Source organism: Siphateles boraxobius, unplaced genomic scaffold (genome assembly GCF_051911475.1).
Source record: "Siphateles boraxobius isolate OS27281-9 unplaced genomic scaffold, OSU_SipBor_1 99, whole genome shotgun sequence".
In the NCBI taxonomy this organism is placed as follows: Eukaryota; Metazoa; Chordata; class Actinopteri; order Cypriniformes; family Leuciscidae; genus Siphateles; species Siphateles boraxobius.
The window spans coordinates 2,360,001-2,378,276 of NW_027509229.1; the positions used below are offsets into that span (position 1 = coordinate 2,360,001).

Below are 18,276 nucleotides of genomic sequence, written 5' to 3' on the forward strand. Positions count from 1 at the left end.
GCATAATAAGAATGTTTTTATAATCTTAAATGTATATACTCCATATGAATGTCACAAAAAGGAAAATGAGTACTTGAATAAGCTTGCTTCTATAGGGTCTTACATAAGGGAAAGTGAATGTACATCCATATTTGTCTTGGGGGATCTGAATGCTGATATATCAGATATTAATTCACTTTTTGGTCAACACTTGACACAGTTCTGCGAAGATAACAAGGTTATTTTGTCCACTAAGGAATTACTGCCTGCAGATAGCTATACACATGTGAGTGAAGCCTGGCATACTACATCTTGGTTGGACCATTGTATATCTACTGCTGATGCACATGATTGTATAAAGGAGGCTGAGATCCTATATGGTTTGGCTACGGCAGACCATATTCCTGTCTCTATGTTCATAAATACTAAGGGTTTACCGGAGATTGTCTATATTGATAGCCCTAAATCAGGTGAGATACTGGACTGGACAAGGCTTACAGAAGATGATCTGCAATATTACAAGTTACTGACTGATGTGTACTTGAGAAATATTGAGTTACCTGTTGATGCAATTATGTGTGTGGATAGCAGCTGTAAGAATGTAAGTCACAATAATGACCTATGTGTAATGTATGATAGAATTGTGAACTGCTTAGTTGATGGAAGTGAATCACTGAGAAGTAAAGTGGTGAAACAACATATCATAAGACCAGGGTGGAATGACTATGTCCATGATGTTCATATGTTTCCTGGATGCGTCAAAGGCTTTTGATCGTATCAATCATGGGAAACTGTTTGGTAAACTACTTGAGCGTGGTGTCCCCTCTTACCTAATTAGGATACTGCAGTTTTGGTACTCTCATCAAACTATGCAAGTCAGGTGGGGGAAGAGTTTGTCAACACCTTTCTATGTCTCCAATGGAGTGCAGCAGGGTGGAATTCTGTCTCCGTTGCTATTTAATCTGTATATGGATAATTTATCTATGGAGTTAAAGGACTGTAGAACTGGATGCTTGGTGGGGGATAGTCTCATTAATCATATGCTTTATGCTGATGATTTGGTGACACTGCTCCCTCCAGTGCTGGCCTGCAGCAACTTCTTGGAATATGTTCTCAATATGGTTTATTGTTTGATATAAAATTTAACTCAATGAAGAGTGTGGTGCTGATTGCCAGAACCAGGGAGGATATGAAATGTGTCTATCCTTCTTTCTTATTGGCAGGCGAACCCCTAGAGGTTGTAAAGAAAGTGAAATATCTGGGCCATGTGATAAGAGATGACCTCTGTGATGATGATGATGATGTGCAGCGTCAGTGTGGAAAACTGTATGGGCATGCGAACATGCTGGCACGCAAATTCCATATGTGCACTTCTGATGTTAAAATCTCACTCTTCAAAACCTATTGCACTTCACTATATACAGCACATCTGTGGTGTAATTTTAGTAAGTCGAAAATGAAAAAACTTCACGTGGCTTATAATGATGCGCTGAGAATTGTGCTTAAAATTCCTAGGTGGAGTAGTGCCAGTGAAATGTTTGTGTCTAACAATGTGCCCACTTTTAATGCTGTTCTAAGAAATTGTATGTATAGATTCATGTGCAGACTGACAGGGTCTAAGAATATTATCATTGTGTCCATAGCTGATGTATCTAAGAGTGACACAAGGTATACATCTTGTTTTTGGAAACATTGGACCCGAAGCCTGTATATGTTTATAAATGATGCCACTTCCGCATCATTTTTTACTGTTTGTATTGTTATTTATTTATATATATCTGTACGGTGTTGTCTCTATGGACCTTTGTGTCTTGAATAAAAGTTGATTGAAAGTTGATTGTACCATTTTCAAACATTAAACTTTTCTAGTGTCTGATTTTCAAAGTCCTTAAAGGGTTAGTTCACCCAAAAATGAAAATTACTTTATCATGATTTACCATGATTTACTCACCCTCAAGTCATCCTAGGTGTATTTGACATTCTTCTTTCCGACAAACACAATCAGAGTTACAATTGCTTCAGAAGGCCTTTATTAAGACATAGATCACTTTTATCATGGACTTCAAAACAGAAACAACCATTCACTGCCATTATAAAGCTTGGAAGAGCCAGGACATTTTTTATATAACTCCGATTGTGTTCTTCTAAAGGAAGAATGTCATATACACCTAGGATGGCTTGAGGGTGAGTAAATCATGGGCTAATTTTCATTTTTTGGGTGAACTATCCCTTTAAGCCCTGAGGATAACCAACCCAGCTGCTGGTGGATTTAACTCCAACACTAATCAAACACACCTGAATCAGCTAATCAAGGTCATCAGGATTACTCCAATCAATGCACTCACCGCACTTTTCCAGCTGATGAGGTACCAAGACCTATATATCTATAATCAAATGCTGTGTCACATTCAGAGGCTTCATCCTCTGAAGACCGCATTCGAAGGCCTATTGTGTCACCGCTGTGTGACGAAGGCTGCCTCAATTCAAAGGCCCCTTCAAATGTGGCCTACAAATGCGTCCTCATTTCTTGTGAAGTGAAAGATACACAGATGGATACGTCGCAGCCTTGCCAACCCCAGAATTCACTGCGCGCCAGTGACGACAGGACTTTTTTTTTTTTCGAGAAATTGGCGAATTACAATATAAAGCATAAGTATTGGGTCTCAGCTTACTCAACTGTCCAATGAAAAAAAAAAAAAAATATATATATATATATATATATATACATAAACTTTAAAACAGTTCAAATATTGACTTATATATTTTAGATTTGATTATATATAGTTTATATTGTAGGTTTTTTTAATCATATACAGAAATGGACCATGGTGAACATATTTAGACTGATTGTGAACCCTGTTTTGTTTTCAAACAGTTTATCACAATTTTCAAAAAAGTCTAGTTCAAACATTACTTTGAATCATGTAACAATCACCAGTGAGAGTGCCCGGGATTACCATCAGAGGCACACCAACCCGGACTATTACCACATCTTCACAGACTCCATTCCCCATAATCCTTTGCGTTATTTATGCGTTTTACTGAGCAATTTCGTTATTTACGGTTTGAAAAGCAAAGTTGAGGCAAAAAAGTGAGAATGCATTTATTCTTTCATTTAAACTGAAGCATCATTTGTTAAGAGACTGTAGTGCTCGTACATGTAACGAAAATATTATTATTAGACCTTTAAAATGCTTTTCCGCATTTCTCCCTCGTTTTAACAGTTTATTATACAGGGTTAGATTTTTAACCCTAAACTCAGTTGTTTTTTTCTCTATCCGAGGTCATATTTTAATATTCGTGTCTGTAAGTGTAAATAATAAGTGTGTTGCAGGTCTGTGTTTAATTGGTTGTTTTCTCCCCTCTACACTCCCACTTTTCCACAGCTTTACACGCCCATTTTTTGAGACTTTTTTCAACTCGGAGTTGTGAACGACCAGGCTAAAACGGGGGTTTCATGACACTTCAAAGTCCCCCGGTATTCAATAAGTTTATACCTTAAAATGCATCTTTGATCACCAAAATAAACGTTTTTTTCTGTGAAAAATTATTTATGCCTTAAAATATCATGAACATAACTCTACACCCTTGCTTCATTTAGTATATGCATTACCATTAATATGCTAATTATCCCCTCCTCAACTCACTGCACTCAAACAGCTAATAATGTGTTGCTAATGTTACACAAACCATGTTTCCGTCCACCATCTCAGAGTCAGTCAGCTGCCATCTAACAATCATCAGAAACGCTTTGCACAACTCAGACATCAGTGGAGAAAGGCATATAGTTCATCTTAACATCGTAATATACATCATTCACCCACTATATTGCTAAATCTACCCAATTGTTTATATTAACAGAAAAAATACCAGGATAACCTAGCATCTCTTGACACTCCCCTGCTTCAGAGCAGTTAATGGTATGCTAAAGCCTGCCGGCACATTTACCTGATTAGTTGCAAGGTAGTTTGTGACATCAGAAACACCAGCGATTTCAAACTGCGTTTTTGAGACTGTCTTTGGGTCACTGCAGTTTTAAAGAGAATATGTTTACACATGGTCTGCCTTGAAGCATATTAAAAACACTACATAGACATATAAACAACATTAAAAACTTGATTTTCAACACAGGGGGACTTTAACAACTCTCAGTCCAACCTTTGAATTGGGACAAAGCCAGAAATTGCAAAAGAGGTCTGCACTCTGAAAGCATTAGTAAGTTAAAGCAGGTATGGGGGAGCGGCTCGGCACACGAATTCCATTCGCCAGTCCCACTGGCCGTTTTTCTAAAACTCAGAGATGATTGGTGCTGCCAAGTGAGACCCCATTTGTCAGACATTTTAGTGACTAACAGATGGGGATCAATAGTTATTTAAAACATTTATTAAACTTAATCTTATTTATTTCTTAAAATACTGTTGTTTGTTCTTAGTCCATTAGGCATCCTCAACTAATTAATGTGAAGTTTTAATATAGAAATGCACTTGTTTTTGCTGAAAAAAACCATAGACTGTAAAAAAATATGGACGTAGTGTCCATGATGTCACCCGTAGGTTTCTGAAGATAGTTTTTGAAGCCTAAAGTGGGCGGAGTCGGCCATCGCCATCTTGGCAGCGCGTCATTCCCGGATAAACGAAAATGGGCAAAAAGGCGGGTTTTGGGTGGAGTTGAGGAGCCTGGATGCTGAGACTATGCCCGCCTAGCTCGACGTGATCGAGTTTGCTCAGGCTAAGGAGCTAATGTGCTACTGGCCTCGCGCTAAAGTGACAGCTGACTTGAAGTAGGCCTAAAGCCAATAGTTAAAGTACATGTTTTTTCCCTTCGACATACTATAATAGTTAAAAGACAAAACTAAAAGTGAGTCTATGTGTATTGTGATGCATTATTATTCTGCTAGATAAAAATGTATTATCATGCAGTAACTTAAAATATTTGTTCTGAGCGTGTGTGTGACAGTGATTCATGGGCATACATGTCAGTCAGCGCAGCACAGCACGTCAAGTTCGTAGAGAGATTTATTCAGTCCATTTTAAATTCTGATAGATATTACCTAAGAAGTTCAAGTAATGCACTAGAAATCCGCGCTCATTTAAGGGACGGAGAGAAAGCACTGACACCTGCAGGATTTCATCTGACGGTACTTTTTATTGAGCACTAAAAAGTTAAATAAGCATATTATAGTCTATCTGTTCCGTAAGGTCAACGGTACCGCAGAAAAAGTGTAGCGTCTATATCTAAGACGTTTTTAAATCTGAACTCCAAAAAGCAACGATATTGTCAGACATCCATGAGTGCATGCAGAGGAAAACAACTGAAAAACAGCGCTGGTTGTTCTCTCGATACTCGACAGCGACGGAATCATACGGCGCGGGCGAAGGTATAATGCGTGTATTAAATTTAATGAAATAATCCCAAAAAGAGTATAAACACGGCAGAGATGGTGAGTTCAGCAGCTGGAATCAGCTAAGGAGAAGTTACGCTAACTGGCAGCAGACAAGTGGCCACACTCTTGATTATGCAGCATTTTAAGACTTTATATAATTTAAACGGTTGAGTTATACAAAAATTCACCCCCCTCACAGTCGTCATGAAGGGCAAAATTAGCTGTATAGACCAAAACCACTTAAGACACCAGGCTGTAAACACATTTTTTTCTGCTGTAAAGTTGGCCATTTTAACATGGGGGAGATACAAATTTGACTCACTTTTGCTGCCAGCCTCAAGCGGCCAGGCGATGAATTGCAGTTTAATTCACTTCCGTGTTGGTTTCAAGAGAGAGACAGGGAGGTTGCCGCTTGAAAAAAAACATTATTCATCATTAACACATTCAGTAAAAGTATTTAAGTATTAACTAATGCAGAGTACTGATTCATGGAAGCAAGACACAGTACCGATACTTTACAAGGGGTGACCCCAGTGTTGTGCGCATTATTCCCGGTACCACCTCTTGCATTTCAGCCCACATTAATAACTGTTAACACATAAATTCATCATTATATCCCAAAATGCATTGCATTAACCTGCTTTGCCTGCCCTGTAGCTACGTCTCTGCCTATCATCCGTTATTTCACCTCTTGATTAAGGCACTCTTCTATAAACTTTGTTGCCTTTAGCCATGCCTCTCGTATTGAGCTCTTTTGGACTGCATATTTGAATGAAATCTTTAAAACGTATTCACCCTATAGCTTGGTGAGCCGAACACTGCAATTACTTTACTATAATACTATACTATATTTACTATAATACTGTAATACTTTTTATATTTGCATCTGCTCACCGCAACAGCATTTTTTTTCTGTGCAGGTACGACATTAGAAGTGTGTAGCTCAGAAGGAGAATTGGGCGCAAGTCAGATGAGCTTTTTGTACACTATTAGACCTTACCAGGCTTTTTTACAGTAGAATACTGGCAACACTGTTAATCTACAATATGTTACTGTAAAAATGCACAAAATTAAAACTCGAGTTAACTAATTTCACTTGCAGAAACCAACTGCCTTAAATTTACTGTCATCAAATTTATAATGGACACATAATGTGAGCAAAATATTACTGTGAACTTATTTCATTTGAGACCACAAAAAAAATATTGTACAAAAAATGATTTCCACTGGACCAGCAACTACACAGTCACCGCAACATGCAGCGTATCATCAATGTTTCTAGATCTTCTCCTGGACTGAAGCACAGACTCTACTCTTCAGCACAATAGTGACTCAAAAAACTAAATCTTACAGTAAACAATCTGACCCGTCCAAGATGATTATGGCATCATCACAACAGCCAAAAACACCTGATCAACTTCCTCTTGACTTTTTCTTGTCATAACAAATGTGCTTTATAAACCCACAGTTACAGCAGCCAAAGATAAAACTAATGTTAAAGAGTCAAGAGCCCAACTAAAGCATATACTGATCTCCATCATGGTGACTACAAACTTCATTATTTTCCATAAAACATCAACAACTAAATATCTGTTAATTCTCAACAAGAACTTTTGTACATGTATGAAAGAAATAATGTTAAACTGGTTTGTAAACTGGTTTCACACTCAGTGTGGCTGGAAGTCAGTTGTATTTCTTGTGTTTCTCTTTTTTCTGTTCTTGTTTCTCTGTCCTTCAGTGATTCTGTTTATCAGGTGTTCATCAGTGTCTGAATTCCCTCACTTCTTTTCATTCAAGTGGACTATATTAGTGAACTAACGTAGGCAATAGTAAATGAGGGTATAGAGTGTGATTTGGAACACAGCCTCTGAGTGTCGACTTTGAGCGCTGTTAATTCACAGTATATTCCTGTAGGCTATTTTCTCGAAAACAACAAATATTACCCAGAATGCATAGTTTTCAACGGTAGATTACTGTAGTGTATGCTTTGGTGTGTCAAAACAGAGGTTATGCGGTTTTCAAGCAGAGGACGTCTCATCGGCTTGCCTACGAGGCGTTTGGGTTGTCTTCGGTATTTACTCATATTCTACAAATAATGTGGCTTCTTCATTGGCATTGGTTAAAGTTGCTTGCTTGGAAGACATTGGCTTGAGGCTGGTCCTCTCCAAATACTTTTGTCAAATTTTTATGAGGCTTTGATTCTGTCATCATAGGTTCTTTCTGTGGGATGGAAGTAATTCATATGTTTACAGTGTATATCTTTTTTTGTTTGGCATGTTTGTTGCGTCAATGTTTGCTTGCCACACAGGTTTAGTAATTTGCCAGCAACAGTTCATATCCCTTAATGTTAAATTGTTCACACAGCATTGAATTGCTACTAAAGGGAATGTTCCCTGAATGAGAATGAGACACTGTTATTGCATGGGCTCATGCCTGTTTGAAGAAAATCTGAGGTGATGATGCCAAGCAGAAATTGATAAGATGAAGCACCTCAGCGGCATCACTTTGCACCATCATCCAATGAATTGGTGTAATTCTATAAGGCTTCCGACCATGTGAACACTGATGTGTTTCCATCACGCAAATCTCTCATTAACACTCAGGGAACTAGGATTATAGACATTTCTCAGCTTTTTAATTCAGTAGGTTTTCAGTGTGTGAGGCTATCCAGTATAATGCCACACAAACAGAAAACCAAGCAACTTACACAACCAAATGTCTCTCACTGTTTGACAGGTTCTTTTTCACACTTGGTTATTAAACTTCAGTTATGTAGTATTGAGACAATCCAACCAGATGTGTTCTATGGTCAGAACACACATATAAAGAAATTAACAGTAATTATATCCAAATTCTCAGCCAAAAGGAACTAATGACCACAATGGTGACTTTATGATACAGCTAGTGATTTCACTGTATAATACAATTTATTTATGGTCAGAAAGTCTTCTAAAATCCTGCTAATTGTTTACAGTGTAATGATGTGCTTGAAACCAGAGCATATATCACTATCTATCTACTTTCTTATCACGTATGTAAATGCATATGCTCAGAGCTGAGAGTGTGTGTTTGAGAGCGATAGGATGAGTAGGAGTGTGTGTAATTACCCGTCTGTTACTGCATGTGTGTGTGTTTATCCCTTTCACAGTGAGTAAGGCGAGTGGGCGACACAGCAACTGGTCTGCCTGTGTGTTGTTGCACAGCAGACATGCCTCACACTGCACGATATTACTCATTTCCTCAGCCTTGTGTACATGCACGCACACACACACACACTCACACTCGCACAAACTCTCACATTTTTTCACAGTCAGCCTTGCAGCCCTTTCAACATGGTGTGACACCACAATTTGCCTGTAGATTTATACACACCGTTGCCTTAGTGGTGTGTGTGTGTGTCTGTGTGTGTGTGTGTGTGTGTGTGTGTGTGTGTGTGTGTGTGTGTGTGGAAGAGATACAGGTGTGATGGACTGCAGGAGTAAGTGGCGTCACACGGATATCTGCTCCGCTCACCCCATCAAGGTCAGTCGCATCAGGTCAGCAGTGTTATTTTCATTTTGATCTCGATCTAAGTCATTAACACCATTTATGTGTGCTCGTGACATGCTTAGAAGTTGTTTTTTTCTGTAATCTGTGCTTTACATACTGTTTTTGTTTTGCTTTTTACTTAAAGGTCATAGTTTACTTTGTAATTATTTAGTATTCATTGTTTTGTTTAGGTTCCCCTGGAACCCCCTGTTTTAGGTTGTTTTTAGTAAGTCATCGAAGATCACTGGTTCTCAGTTTTTCCACTAGTTCGTACTGCACAAATGACTTGCACTAGAACAGTAGAACATGAGTTAACATAAAAAGTAGTGAGACTTAAACTAGTGAAAATTAATATACTGTGACTCTTCAAAAATAAAGCCTCAATGTTATTTGTGACAGTGAAGTGTAGTAAATGTCAGTCGCCATGAAATCCAGTCTGATAAATGACAGAAATGGCTTTGCTGTGCTGTCTGTAAGGATAGTGTATTACTGGCAGGTAATTCATTAAACGCTGTTAGAACGCTCCTCTTAAAGACTATTTGTGTTTGTCAATTTGATTCTGTCAGTGCTTGTCCTGTTTTCTACTATGTGATTTTTTTTTAAAGCTTTCTACAAAACTTTCTAAATGTATCAATATGCAGAGCATTTACATGATCCAAAAACATAATGTTAGAGAGATTTAATCTAACACAACAAGCAGGTCTGTAAAAACGATTTGCAGGGATATAAGGTGTAAAATGTATTTGTACTCGACTTTCAAAAACTGAATGTTTAGGGTAATAATCATGGCATGTTTCAGGCATGTTACAGCTGTCAATATTTATGTATATTATATTTATGTATTATTTTATTTTTCAACACTCCTGCTAGAGATAATAAAGTACAAGCTCGCAGAAATATCAGTTCACAGAATTTATGTTGTGTTCTATGTCTAACTCTTCTATTTTCCAATCTTTCCAGTTCTGATTTGAATAAAAAAAAATACCACAAAAATGCTTCTCAACTTTTATTATTATTATTATTATTATTATATTTAAATTTCTGCTGGAGTAACATGATTATGTTTAATCCAGGATTTATCTTCTTCATCATGAAAATGTGTTCATATGTGCAGCAAACATTATTATTTATTAATATATCAAACATTATGTGCGGTTTACAGTATATGACCGATGATGCACAAAATAATGTGTAATCACTATAAAAAACATAAAGGATTTGTAAGCACTTGCAGCTCAACATTTTGTCTTATGAGAAACCTACTAACCCTCAGCTCTCTATTTATTATTCAAGTAAATATTTTCTCCACACATTGCACTAGAACTTGAGAGTTCATATAAAAAAGGAACTTGTGACAATAATTAGAAATGGTCTCCATCCAATGTGAAAGATCACACTGCACAAACAAACTTTTCTTAAACTTGTTTTAGCAGCTTGCTCATATGTAATGAGTTCTGAACAGGTTGACGGCCTAGATTTTCCGATAGAATCCCTATATAGTCCTCTTAGCCTTCTTTGGTCACTGTAGATGTATGGACTCAGTTTCCATGGAAACAGCAGCAGGGTATCGGGTTCAGTGCATGCAGACAGTGTGCTAGACAGAGGCGTTGAGAAAGAGACCAGATGTGCTGGCAGCTACTGCGATGCGCAGTAAAATATAAGTGTCTAAGGGGTGCTGGATTGACATTAGAGACATTGCCCCACAGGAAGGTGTGAATGAAACAAGCATATTTTACTGCTTTAAGGAGCCTTGTTTTGTGTGTGTGTGTGTTTGTGTGTGTGTGTGTGTGTGTGTGTGTGTGTGTGTGTGTGTGTGTGTGTGTGTGTGTGTGTGTGTGTGTGTGTGTGTGTGTGTTGTTTTTTCAAATGCCGTATATCCCAAAGTGAATTTCAATCATGAGGTAGCTTTTGAGGTATCACTACAGTAGCAGTTATTGAAAAATTCTGGAATAAGTCTGGAGATTCCCATCACAGATTAATGAGCAGAGGCAACCTATTTAAGAACTGGCATGTAGTCTATTGCCATATCTGTATGTGTGTGGGTGAGAAAATGTTTCTTAAGTGTTCGTGTATCAGTATATGTTTTGTTTGTTTGTTTGTACCCCAACAGCAATATGGTGATAATCATATGGACGTTTTATTTAGGTCTCAGTGTCCAATTTATTGCTCCCACTAAAAAGCCCACAAAACCAAAGTTCTACAGAAAAGAAGATAATCATATATAAAGGCTCCAGCAAGTGTATGGACAACATAGATTTAGTCTATCACTTAAATGTGATAGACTAAATCTGTGGTTAATCTGATAGGATATAGATTTTATACTTACAAAATACAGTATCTATGGCCTGCACTGATGTTTTTGTTGTTGTCCGTTGAGGGCCAAACAAGAGGTCAGTAACATTTTTTTTTCCCTTGCACTTTCTCTTCTCAGGTGAGTGGGAGTTCTGAACGTGGCCGTGAGTGACACGTTGTGTGCGTGATGCTGATCAGCAGAAGAAAAATTATCTCTCCTAGCCCCTTGTTTTCCCCAGCCCATGTAACTTAGTTTGGCCCAGAAGGCCCGGGGGATTGTCCCATGAATCCAAGCCCAGACCGCAGCAAGGAGTGTCTCCCCCCAAAAAAGCGGGAGTCCCGACAGGGCTCATCAGATCAACCAGCTCCAGAGGATGACTTCAAACCCCCTGCCCCTTTCCGAAGCCGACGGCAGCATCACTCCACCGAGGGTCACAGAGAGAGTGGGGATCTTCTACCACCCGCTCCCCCCATGCTGCCCCCTTATTCTCTGTCGTTGCCTTGGCAGGTGTCCTATACCCCCGGCATGCATCACTCGTACTTGCCGGTCCAGGTGGGAGAGCGGCGAGGGTCATCTTCAGCATCCTGGAGAGAAACATTGTGTGGACGAGGTATGGATGGAGGACTGGAGCATACCATTCCCCACCACTCTCGCTGGCTGAGCAGTGACACCCCCCCCATTAGTGTACAACCGCTCATCTCTGTGCCCACCTTCAAGAGTGTCTACACAGCCGAGTCCAGGGAAATGTGGTCCTATGGCCCCAGTCGGCGAGACTATAGCTCGTCTCTCTTCTCCCCGAATCTCTTTCCACAGCCTACGGCTTATCCCCACGACACCCTCCCTGACATCAGACTCAGGTACCAAGGCAGACGGCCCAATGGTGTTGATAGCCCAGACAGCAGGCCTAGCAGAAGAGTGCCCTCTTGCGATGACTGTGGGAACGACAATGTGAGCAGGTTGGATGGTCCACACGCCAATGGCAGGAGAAGACAGGAGAATACAACAAGACAGACCCTCGGGAGAGGCCTTCTGCCACGAGAGAACACAAGTGCACATTCCTCATGGGACAGGGAACGCCGGGGAACACCCAGAGCTCCAGTGCCCCCCTCGTCAGACACAAAGACAGGAAAGGCCATCACTTCTCAGGACCATTTTGGTGTTAGTGCCTCTCAGGCTGGAGCTCAGATCTACTATGCTCTGGGGTCGCTTTGCCCTTCTGCTCACCAGAACCCTCAAGCATTTCCACAACTTAGTCCTTCTGTGTCCTGTTCCCCGAGGAATTCCCAGTACTCTCTGCAAACCCAACCGAACAGCCATGGATTTGAGACAGATTGGGATCCCTCTGCAGGGTCTTACCGCCCTCCCGTCGCTGTGCTCACTGGCCCTGACCCGCCCCCTTCTGCAGTCCTACCTCATTTTGCCAAAGGTTCCCTGATCGAGCTGGCCGGTGGCCATCTGAAGAGGGTGGAGGAGCTGAAGACGGAGGATTTCTTACGCAGTGCTGACACCTTGCCTGAGTTTCACCTGAGCACCTGCACTATTCTGTTAATCTCGCCAGGACCCACTTATGGCTTCAACCACTTGCAGGTCTTACTCACAGACCGCAACACTCAGGTGAGTCTAGCACAACAAACATGTATACTGAAATTAAACTATGATGTCAAGTCAAGTGATGTTATGCTGTAGAGCGCAAATGATAGAGAGGAAGGGAATTTTGAAAACTAAAACTAAATTAAAACTAAAACTGTATCACTATATTTCACAAACTAAATTAATGGCATGGGCCACTTTTTTCAGATCCTTTATGACAAACTTTGTTTCCGTTGTTGAAGTTCGTTAAAAAAATGAAAAACATAACACCAAGATCTTTTAATTTTTTTGTGCATGTTGAAGTAGCAACATGCCTTCCAATACTTGATGTCTTCCAGGTAACTGAAAAGGTAACTTAGAATCCTAATGAAGTCCCTTGAAAGGCACACAGTTATGAGTTATTGAATGTGTTGATGGGATTTCCACTGAAATACGAGTTCAGAGCAAGACATATCGAGCCACAGCCTCTGCATCTCTAATAATGTAGGGAGCGGGATACTTCAGATTCTACAGAGCATTTGATTGGACTGAAAATGTGATGAGAATCTGGGTGGTGTTCCAGAAAAAAAGGTTAGCTTACCATCACATATACCCTGAACTCTCAAGTGATTTACCCAAACCTTGCTTACTCATGGTATGCAGTTTCCAAAACTGCATTCTGGAGTACTGCAAGTTCGGTCAGCCCGGAGTATAAAACTTAGAGTTAGCAGTGACCACACAAAGACATTCACCATGGAGTCACCATGGAAACAGATGCTAAAAAGAAGTACGCCACACCTCTTCCTTCTTCTTCTTTTGTTTAATGCCGATTTACATTCTTAGTGCATACCGCCACCTACTGTGCAATCATTATTTAATCTTATTTAATAATCTATAATCAGTTTTTTTATTACTGTGAACATTAATTATATTGTTTATTTGATGCTTATTACATTAAAGAATCATTGATTGAAAAAAAAAACAGTCTGTGCTTTAATATATAATATGGCTGTATAAATAGGTTTTTTTGATTAGCCATTTTTCTTCCACATTCCTTATTTTTTTTAGAAATACATTATACAATTTTTTAGAAATATTTTTATTAGAAATACATTATATAAAAAAAAGTTCCTTTGCAAAAGAAAAAGCCTTTTGAGTGAATATCCATGATGTGTGAGATGAGAATAAAATAAATATATCAGAGTAAAATAAACATTGCTTTATGTTATTATTGTGCTTTATAATCAAATATATTAAATATAATGATGTTGTCATTGTTTTGGAGCACACTATCTTATAGATAACTTTAAGGCTAGCATATTCATACTAAGAGCCAAAAAAAAAAACTGTATAAAACTCTTTAATCAGGACTTCAAACGTTGTTCACAGGTCTCAAGGGTGGGAAGAGGATAAACACTAGCAATAGGATTGCTGAAGAGATTATATTTAGATTTTTCTTCCTTAATGATAATCCCTTAAACATAATGTTGATAAGACCAAATAATTTCATAAGAAACCTAGTGTTTGTTTTTTTCCCAACTGCGTTCTACTCTTGCTAAGCCATTGCTCATTGGTCACATTCAGCCAAGGCTCACGATCAGTGAAAAAAGTCTTTCATGAGAGGTTCAGAAGGACAGCAAATATGGATGTTAAAATATTCCCAGAAGAAGCCTGAAATGTACAAGAATAAACAAAAAAACTTCAGTATTAACGTTGCAAAGTTATTAAACTGTTAAACAGCTTTACATAAGACAATAGTGTCATTTTTGAGATTGAGTCAGTTTAGAGGTGAAATTAATTTGATTCATCTATAAAGCAGTTCGACAGAAAGCAGTGATGTCAACATCCAGTTCTATTTTTCTCATCCAATAGTGTCAGTGCAGTCAAATCGATAAAATTGCTGAATATTAAGTGTCTTTTAAACCCACTAAGACAGTGAAGAAACTCAAAACAATAACAATTATGGTTACATAAAATGTGTCAGTTTCATAAGCTCAAAAAAAAGTTAGAAATACTCACCGAGGTTAAATAGGTTCAACTTATTTGATACTTAAATTTCACCCTGCTCAATGCAATTGAATACTTTGAGCATTAGAGTTTACAGTGTATGCTGGGGTATAATTTTGATATCATGATATTTCGGATCATGATTTTCAGTATCATTATCAACCACCTTTGGAGTGAGAACAGTTTGGCCTTTTCAAATGGATGTCAATTGAAGAAAATAAAGTAAGCTCATTTTATGAACTGACAGCCTGTCTGTTAATGTTAAACATTCATTATGGAGCGAGCTATATTTGGAGTTTACAACAAAATATATGTTGTTTTATTCGAGAAGACACAAGAATGTTGTTTTGAAACAGGCAAGATTCAGATTGTGGCTCCACTCTTTCCTTTTCTCTGGCACCTGCAAAACAATGATTGATTGTCGAAAAAAGCGATTCAGTCATTGAGAATTATATTTTACAATAAACATATTTCAGTCTAATCTTTGATTTAGATAACCTGGCTTATTTCAGATGTTTTTCGTTTTGGCTAGTAGAAGTTCTTTTCTTTTATTATATTATATAATTAATATAATCTTTTTAAAATATGATAGTTTCATTATAAATGGTGATTATCTCTAAAGCCTGGTTCACACAAGACGATTTTAAAAATGTCGGCCGATTTTCCAAACCTGAGTGTGGGGTACACATGGCGATAAAAAATCACGGGCCTAACAGTTTTGGTCGTACAGTGTGTGGTGCGCAGCCACATGGCAAAATCAACACATCACACACAAACCGATTTGACTCCCAAACATTCCCAGGTCAGACGGAAAATCTCACAAAATCCCTCGAGATCAACAAGACTTCAGAGTAAACAATCATGGCGGACGAAGAGGATTACAAACATTCAGGCTGTTGCCACAGGTCGACGAGTTGGTCCTCCATCTCCGACGTCCACCGGACTTTCTGGTGCGCCATGCCGGCGGCTGTTTTGATTTAGTTTCCCGGTCCACAGGCTGTGTGCTCGTTTGTTCCCGGTGGACACCACACACGAGGAGAAATCGGGCCAAAAAATCCAATGTTGGATATCCCCGATTTGAGATCGGAGCGGTCCCGATGTCCTTCCGAGCAGACGAGAGCAGTCTTAACACACCACACACGCCAGGAATATCTGATCAGATTATTTTACGATAATCAGAGCATCCTTAAGATTGTCGGAAGGGGTAAATCGGGGCTAAAATCGGCCTAATTATCCTGCTGTGTGAACCAGGCTTAAGGTGGACACCAAACTTAATATATGTTAATTTTCATTTGAATCCAACCATGTCATGTCAACAAATGGAAAAGTCAGGCAGCTGTTTCTTATCATGTTAATTATTGTCTTTCACCCCAAAAACCATACTTTACATATTCTTCTCTTATTGAAAACTGTTGCTTTATTTACCTTGAACAAAACGGAAAAACGTTAAGCAGACCTTTGTCTCAAAACATAGACAATAATTGTATACCGTATTTTCCGCACTATAAGGCGCACTTAAAAGCCTTTAATTTTCTCAAAAAACGACAGTGCGCCCTATAATGCGGAGCGCCTTATATATGGATCAATTGGTTAATAGGATCAATTGGTTAATAACGCTCCGCGTTATTAAATTCGCCCGCGAACTCGCGCTCGTGTCCATCTAATGCCCGCTCTGTCACACGGCCAGTTCAACCTTGTATAAATCAGGCTATGTGTGTCAGTCACGTGCCCGCTCACGAGCGCTCACTCTTACTAACAGACATATGAACAGACACACTGTCCCCGGCGCTACTTGCGCGTCACAGAATGTTCATAAAGTGTTCCCCGTTCACAGTAACCGGGTCGTCTCATTCAAAACAGCCAGCTGTTGCTGTCAGCGAGCCGCCGCACATGAATACTCGTATGAGTCAGGCTGCGAATGTAAGTTACGTGCCCGCCCCAGCGCGCTCACGCTTAGTAATAAACGCCTCGCCTCCGGCGCAGCGATCTCGCTACATTCCCTTTAGCAAATCTAGTGGATGCATAACGCAAACCCAGTCAAACGTTTGACTGCAGTATCTTATGCGCATTATAATCCGGTGCGCCCTATATATAGTTAATGTTCTAAAATAGGTCATTCATTGAAGCTGCGCCTTATAATCCGGTGCACCTTATAGTGCGGAAAATACGGTAGATTCTTATGTACATAAATCTACAACATAAAAAAAGATCAATTTATTAGATTAAATTAGCGCACAATCAACTTCCAAGATTGTGTCAAAGATCAACCAAACTCCATTTGTATCATTGAAAGCGGTTGTTAAGAAAAGTGCTGAGCTGAATTTGAGTGCCATCTATTGGTTTAAAGGAGAAGTCAAATGCACCTTTAGCCCCTATGGGTACACAGTTCCACAGTTCCGAAACAGAGTTCCCTTTCGTTCAGTCACTGCGAGTTACCTCTCCTTTCTACGGGCCTGAGTACCCTTAGAAGGAGTTTCCAGGCACGTTGTTGTCTCAACAGATCCTTCCACCACGGGCTGGGGTGCAATGAGCAAGCGGGATCCTGGACAGGACCCCATGCGCCTTTAGCATGTTAATTGCCTCGAGTTGCTGGCAGTACGCTTGGCTCTGCACCGCCTCCGAGCGTTGCTCTAGGACCAACACGTACTAATCCATTCAGACAACACGGCCTCAATAGCATACACCAACCGACTAGGTGATTTAAGTTCTCGCCGTATGTCACAACTCGCTGAGACAAGACACTGTGCAAGATCAGGGAGGACGAGAAGCAGGTCCTTTTGGTTGTGCCTCATTGGCCCACCCAGACTTGGTTCTCCGAACTAGTGCTCCTCACGACAGTCTCTCCCTGGCCAATTCTTCTGAGGAAGGACCTCCTTTCTCAGAGACGGGGCACCCTCTGGTACCACCTCCATCACTTCAGCTAGAGCCTTGTCCACGAGACATGCCTATGCTCTGAAGTGGAACCTCTTCGTCACCTGGTGCTCTTCTCGCCGAGAAGACCCCAGAAAATGCCCGATCAGTGTTGTGCTTTCCTTCCTGCAAGATAGGTTGGAGCGAAGGCTGTCTCCCTCCACCCTCAAAGTGCATGTTGCCGCTATCGCCGCACATCACAATGCAGTTGAAGGTAGGTCTGTGAGGAAGCATGACCTAGTCATCAGGTTCCTTAGAGGAGAGAGGAGACTAAACCCTCCTCACTCTCCTCTTGTCCAACCCAAAATCAGAAAAAGTTGGGACATTTTGTAAAATTCAATAAAATCAAGAATCTGTGATTTGTTCATTCTATTTAACCTTTTATTAACTGACAAAAGTACAAAGAAACGTTTTCCAATGTTTTTACTGACCAACATAATTGTATTTTGTAAATATGAACAAATTTTGATTTTGATGGCTGCAACACACCCCAAAAAAGTTGGGACAGAGACATGTTTACCACTGTGTCAAATCACTTTTCCTTTTAATTACACTTTTTAATCATTTGGGAGTTGAGGATACTAATTGTTGGAGTTTTGCTATAGGA

The 18,276-nt window shown here is 39.6% G+C and overlaps 1 protein-coding gene across 6 annotated transcripts in view; it reads left to right on the forward strand.

The window, feature by feature from the left end:
* LOC143733391 (uncharacterized) overlaps positions 1–18,276 on the forward strand; it is a 71,061-nt gene that overhangs the window by 48,604 nt on the left and 4,181 nt on the right. For 2 of the 6 annotated variants that reach the window (XM_077225095.1, XM_077225099.1), the window contains exon 2: positions 11,322–12,797. In XM_077225095.1, coding sequence (XP_077081210.1) covers positions 11,466–12,797 — 1,332 coding nt within the window. In that variant the 5' untranslated portion in view covers positions 11,322–11,465. Of the gene's footprint in view, positions 1–8,334; positions 8,899–11,321; positions 12,798–18,276 lie in introns of those variants that run through there. The other 4 variants (XM_077225094.1, XM_077225097.1, XM_077225096.1 and 1 more) reach the window with 4 other exon arrangements.